This window comes from Penaeus chinensis, chromosome 8 (genome assembly GCF_019202785.1).
Source record: "Penaeus chinensis breed Huanghai No. 1 chromosome 8, ASM1920278v2, whole genome shotgun sequence".
Lineage (NCBI taxonomy): Eukaryota > Metazoa > Arthropoda > Malacostraca > Decapoda > Penaeidae > Penaeus > Penaeus chinensis.
Window position 1 is genome coordinate 12,699,775 of NC_061826.1, and position 5,000 is coordinate 12,704,774.

General features: G+C 32.0%; 2 protein-coding genes across 13 annotated transcripts in view; one reads left to right on the forward strand and one right to left on the reverse strand.

The window, feature by feature from the left end:
- The window catches only part of LOC125027731 (multiple C2 and transmembrane domain-containing protein-like), a 145,782-nt gene extending 141,888 nt beyond the window's left edge, over window positions 1–3,894 (forward strand). For all 12 annotated transcript variants that reach the window (XM_047616842.1, XM_047616843.1, XM_047616844.1 and 9 more), the window contains 2 exons: window positions 1–50; window positions 446–3,894. The exon at window positions 1–50 is cut by the window's left edge and continues 158 nt beyond it. In XM_047616842.1, coding sequence (XP_047472798.1) covers window positions 1–50; window positions 446–526 — 131 coding nt within the window. In that variant the 3' untranslated portion in view covers window positions 527–3,894. The remainder of the gene's footprint in view (window positions 51–445) is intronic.
- A 71-nt stretch (window positions 3,895–3,965) lies between these two features.
- LOC125027732 (mitochondrial mRNA pseudouridine synthase Rpusd3-like) overlaps window positions 3,966–5,000 on the reverse strand; it is a 7,251-nt gene continuing 6,216 nt past the window's right edge. Inside the window, exons 7-8 of the mRNA XM_047616846.1 lie at window positions 4,725–4,883; window positions 3,966–4,311 (exon numbers count right to left, since the gene is read on the reverse strand). Coding sequence (XP_047472802.1) covers window positions 4,084–4,311; window positions 4,725–4,883 — 387 coding nt within the window. The 3' untranslated portion in view covers window positions 3,966–4,083. The remainder of the gene's footprint in view (window positions 4,312–4,724; window positions 4,884–5,000) is intronic.

Genomic DNA, 5,000 nt, shown 5'->3' on the forward strand with positions numbered 1-5,000 from the left:
ACAACGAGGTTTTAGACTTCCTCTCTAGAGTGCCAGATGATGAGTTATTGGTAAGATTCCAGGGGATTCCTTTATTAGCATATTCGTTTTTGTAATATTTTTGTATGGTTCAAGTACGGATGAATTAATGTGAGAAAGGTTGATATCTTTTATCTTTGTTCGAGTTTAACGTATCCTTTGCATACAAAAATATTTAATTTGTCTTGGATATAAGTTACTGATTTTTATATCACTGATAATAACTGGAATATGACAATGTAGTTTTAATTTAAGTGTAATAATATAAATTCTTCCACCTGTACATTTCATATTCCATATTACAAGGAATTATAGACCATATATATTAGATTAATGTGTATTTTATGTAATAGAAAGGCTCTACATTATATTTCCTAGACAATTTTCTTTCTGTATTTTCTCATGCAAAACCTATTTTCACTTCTAGCGGGATTGCCGCGAGTTACGCCCAATACCTCAAAGTCACGACGAGAAGAGAAGAGACCAGAGGAAAAAGAAGGTGGCGTAGTTCCCTGTATCAGGGACAGAGGATATATATAATACTTTTTTTTTCAGGAAAGTAAAATGTTGTGGTGTATCTTTACCACAGAGATGCTGGTTTTCTCTTGGAGTAAAATTAATGAATAATCAAATAAGATGGTTGAAAGCAGTGACAATTCCTTTCAATTTAGAGACCCTTTAAATATCTAGGACACTGTTCAAATATCATTACATACTAGATAGAGCAAACGATGTGAGAGATTTTAAAAAAAATCAAATTAGTCATGGCAGCAGCTGAATCATGTAGGGAAAGCATTTAATCACAGCATCATCATGTCGGGAAATAGAGCTGGAGTATTTCCAGAGCAACTGCCAGATCTGTTAGAAAACTAGGTCTTTTTTCAAGAATTACAGCTATTGTGTACAAGAGAATTTCTAGGCTAGAATCCAAACATTCATATAGAATCTGTTGTCATCAGCATGAAAAGAATCCAAGGCATGTGCATTTGTATGATTGTATTTAAACTGTTATTGTTGTTGTTATTGAGAGTCTTTCATACGTCTTTGTATTGCCATTTTCGTAAAAGTTTTTGCAGAGATTTGTAGGAAATAATTTTACAGTGACAATTGAATGATACTTAATTGTGAAGAAAACTATTGACTGATTTCCTCTCAACTTATGTATTTTCAGTGTCTGCATAATATGCATATCTTGTTATTCAAATTTAATGAATAATATATCAACTTTAAGCATGATAAGCTGCATAAGTCCCATATGAAGTATACCTTGGATTTCTCTCTAGTTAAAAACTTGTTGCCAGGTACATGGGGAACTAGTCTGTAAATAAGCCATTTGTAAAGATTTTAGAAGTAGATTTCATTACATTTAATTTTTTGTTCTCATTTTTTTTTAAGAGGATTAGTAAGAAGTATCGTTTTTATACATTTGGAGGGCTTGAAATTACCCCAAAGGTGTCCCTCTCTCCTATGATAAATTCTGACAAATAATTAATCCCCACAAATCAACTCTTGAAACTGTATTAATTATATTATTACAGGTAGATGTGAGGGTGGCTCATATGTATGTAAATGTCAGACATAAAAATACAAATTTACACATGCACAAAAAAAGGATTTTTGGTGATTCTACATAGAAGCAGAGCACATTTCACTGACGTGTTGAATCTGCCTGTTTTAATTACTATATATTTTATGTATATATGTATACACTTTTGCCCCCAAGTGGTGCTCTTATATTATTCACATTCCTAGCCATTGATCATATTTTGTTTTGTCAATAAATGTGTTGCCCTAATTTTGTATCCAAATTGCTTACACTAATTATCATCCAGACATCCAAACAATTTGAGAGTTAAGAGCTTCTGTCTCGTGCAGTGTCCTTGTGCAGCAAGATTTACTACATATTTCCTCCTGTTTTAAAAGAAAGTTCTGTATGTACGGCATAATTAATGCACAGATATGCACAGCGTATACCCGTGAAGTTTTGGATGGTGGTGTGGAATTATGAATATTAGCTCATGGTCTGTTAATACCCAGTGGTGTCTGATAGTTTACACACCCAGGAAAAGGACATTTGACTTTGATTTTACAATAAATTGGACACACGGCCAACACATGTGGCAGATAAATCTAATTACCAGTATTTCATCTTGTAAATTATGTCATAGGTATAAGGAATACCATGTGATTGAACAAATAGGGTATAACAAAGAATTAAAGAGCACAGTTGCATCCAAATACAGCATTTACATATTAGTGTATTTGTTTGACTGATCTAGTCAGTGTAAAATATTATTTTCATACTACAGTGTGGTTTAAGTTACAGTATTTATAGTCACTATCCTACAGCACTGCTTATATCGAAGTTGGGTTTAGTGAACTATTTGATTGAAAACCGAGTTGGATAAAAGATATTTTGAGTATCCTATCCAGCATCAGAAATCTTGTTAATAATTCTGGTGAGGGGATTGCGTGTTATAGCATAATCTTTTTTTATAATAAAATTTCAGTGTTGTCAGTTTGACATGTTTACCTGTGATACACAAGGTTGTTAGGGCTTCAGGTAATTTCTTTTTCACATTTATCGGTAAAATATAAATCTCTCGGCAAACTTTAAAATTCAGTTTACTATTGGTTAAATGAAAGCCCATTATTGACCGAGAAAAATATGAAATAAGTGATAAGTTTCCCGTTACAAACTCTTGAATTTCTTGCCCATGGAAAATATATATCTGTCTGTGATTAGTAATGAATAATCTCCTAATCTTATAGCAAATGGACTGAATAAAGTTAATTTCTTCACTTTCACAGTATATTCAGGTAAAAAAATGGACCTTTGTTCAGTAAAATGCATTATTACCTCTTTAAAGAAAGATTTGTTTAAGGAGATTCAGTTTGTAACAGGAAATAATGTTGGTTTGATCTGATATTTCCGTTAGAATTTCTCAATATCTGTATGGAACTTTTTCGTTTGTACATGATATATATGTATCTATTCTGCCAAATAATTAAGTGTGAGAGTTTATTTTCAGAGTTAAAATAAAAGCAAAAGGCATGAAGTGTAAGGGTCTGTCTACTTCTGCAGTAGGAGCTTGCGATTTGTGAAGTAAAAGAGAAGAGATGATATGGTTCATGAAATGGTGGCAGTATTGTATAATAAAGTGAAAGATTATAACTGTGGCATTAAATTAAATTGTATGTTTTTTGTACATTCTTCATGCTTAACAAACATATTTGCATTACGTGACATAGTAAAAAAAAAAAAACTGTAAACTAATATGAAGTCCTGGTGGAAAAAAAGTATTCAATGAGGAAAAACCAAATTGTAAATTCAATAACTAATGCTCTTCCTATTTATTAAATTGCCATAGGGTTAGAAATTTTATCAATATATGTACAAGCATTTGGAAGGCCTGAGGTACTTCTTTGAAAATGCTATGTCTCTATATGGGTATCATATTCCAACAATTCTATAATACAGTCAGGCCCTCTGTTTTCTCTTTCCCTTCCTTAGTATCCATGGGCTTGTGAGCTTCATAAAATATAAAATACAAGCAAACATTAAAAAATAAATGAATTGACCACCATACGCTTACTCTAAAAAGTGTCATAAAACGATCTTGGGAGACTGACAAACAATTTATTTATTTATTTTATTCCGAAAATTATTGAGAAGTATTGAAGTGCAACTAACAACCCATGGATTACTCTTGTGCATGACTTCCTCCACTGTGTTGTCCTCACTCCATCCATGCGGTGATATGATACGTGTTTGTCTGTTTGTCAACACCGATACCAATTGGTGCCACTGATAATAAACAGTTGTTTCATGTTCTATTTGATTATCTTAAACTTTAAATAAATATCTTTTATATGCACATTGTTTTATATATCCTAAGACTATCCTTTATATTTATACATCAGTAAGGTAAGAAATGAAATTATTCTTTTTATGCATATTGTTTTTTATATTTTTAAATGTTCTTTTTTACATTTATACAAACATATTGAAACAAGAATTCAACTACAATAATAATGTACAATCCCTTAAAATTTACTGTACTATCATGAACTTTCCTCCACAATGTCCTCTTCACCTTCATCAGCAGTCATGAGTCCGAGCTGTCTACACGTCCACATAAAATGGTCAGGTGGAGGAGCGGTAATGACCAGGTCAGAATTGTCCTTCTTGAAGCGGCTTAATCGTAGTTTTGTGAGGTGCAAGTGGCAAGGTATCATCTCTACTGCTTTGTCAAGCAGGTTCAATCTTGAGAAAGTGTCATTGGATATAGTCTGCAAATAAGAGAGTGAAAATAATAGTAATATGAAATCAAATTAATGAGTGTATTAAAAGTACTTGGCTTATAAAAGCAAAACTTGAATGTGGTATGCAATCCAAAATGCACACAATTTCCATAATAATATTAACTCTTGTTGACAATGTTAGGCATTTTCATGCTTTTGAAAAATGTTTTTGCAAACTGAGTAATCATGGTTGCTTAGGATTCAAAAGTAGACAAAAATTGATTTTTTTATCATCTTCATCATCAAGATGAATAGAAAATAAACTTTTATCCAAAGAAATACCCAACAAAAACATCAGAAACAATGTTAAAATTAGGACTTATTTTTTGGGCTATGGTATCCAAGGCTACAGTTAAAGGATTAATATTTTATAGATTAATACAATGAGACAAGAGTCTTACCTGTGGAACATATGATGTGAGATTCTGTACATCAATCAGCACCTTTTTGCCTGCAATTGTTTTTACTCTACCTCCATAAAAATGGTCTCCCAAGACTGGGCTGTAACTGTACGCTAGCCATACTCTCAGGAAATGGTTCTTGGTGACATGAACATTAACCTGTTGATGAAAAAAAAAACAACAATAATTATAATAATTTCTTGTATTGATGAAAGACCATTCATTAAATAAGGCAAAATGTACCAAAATGGGAATGACTCCATATAAATGCACAAA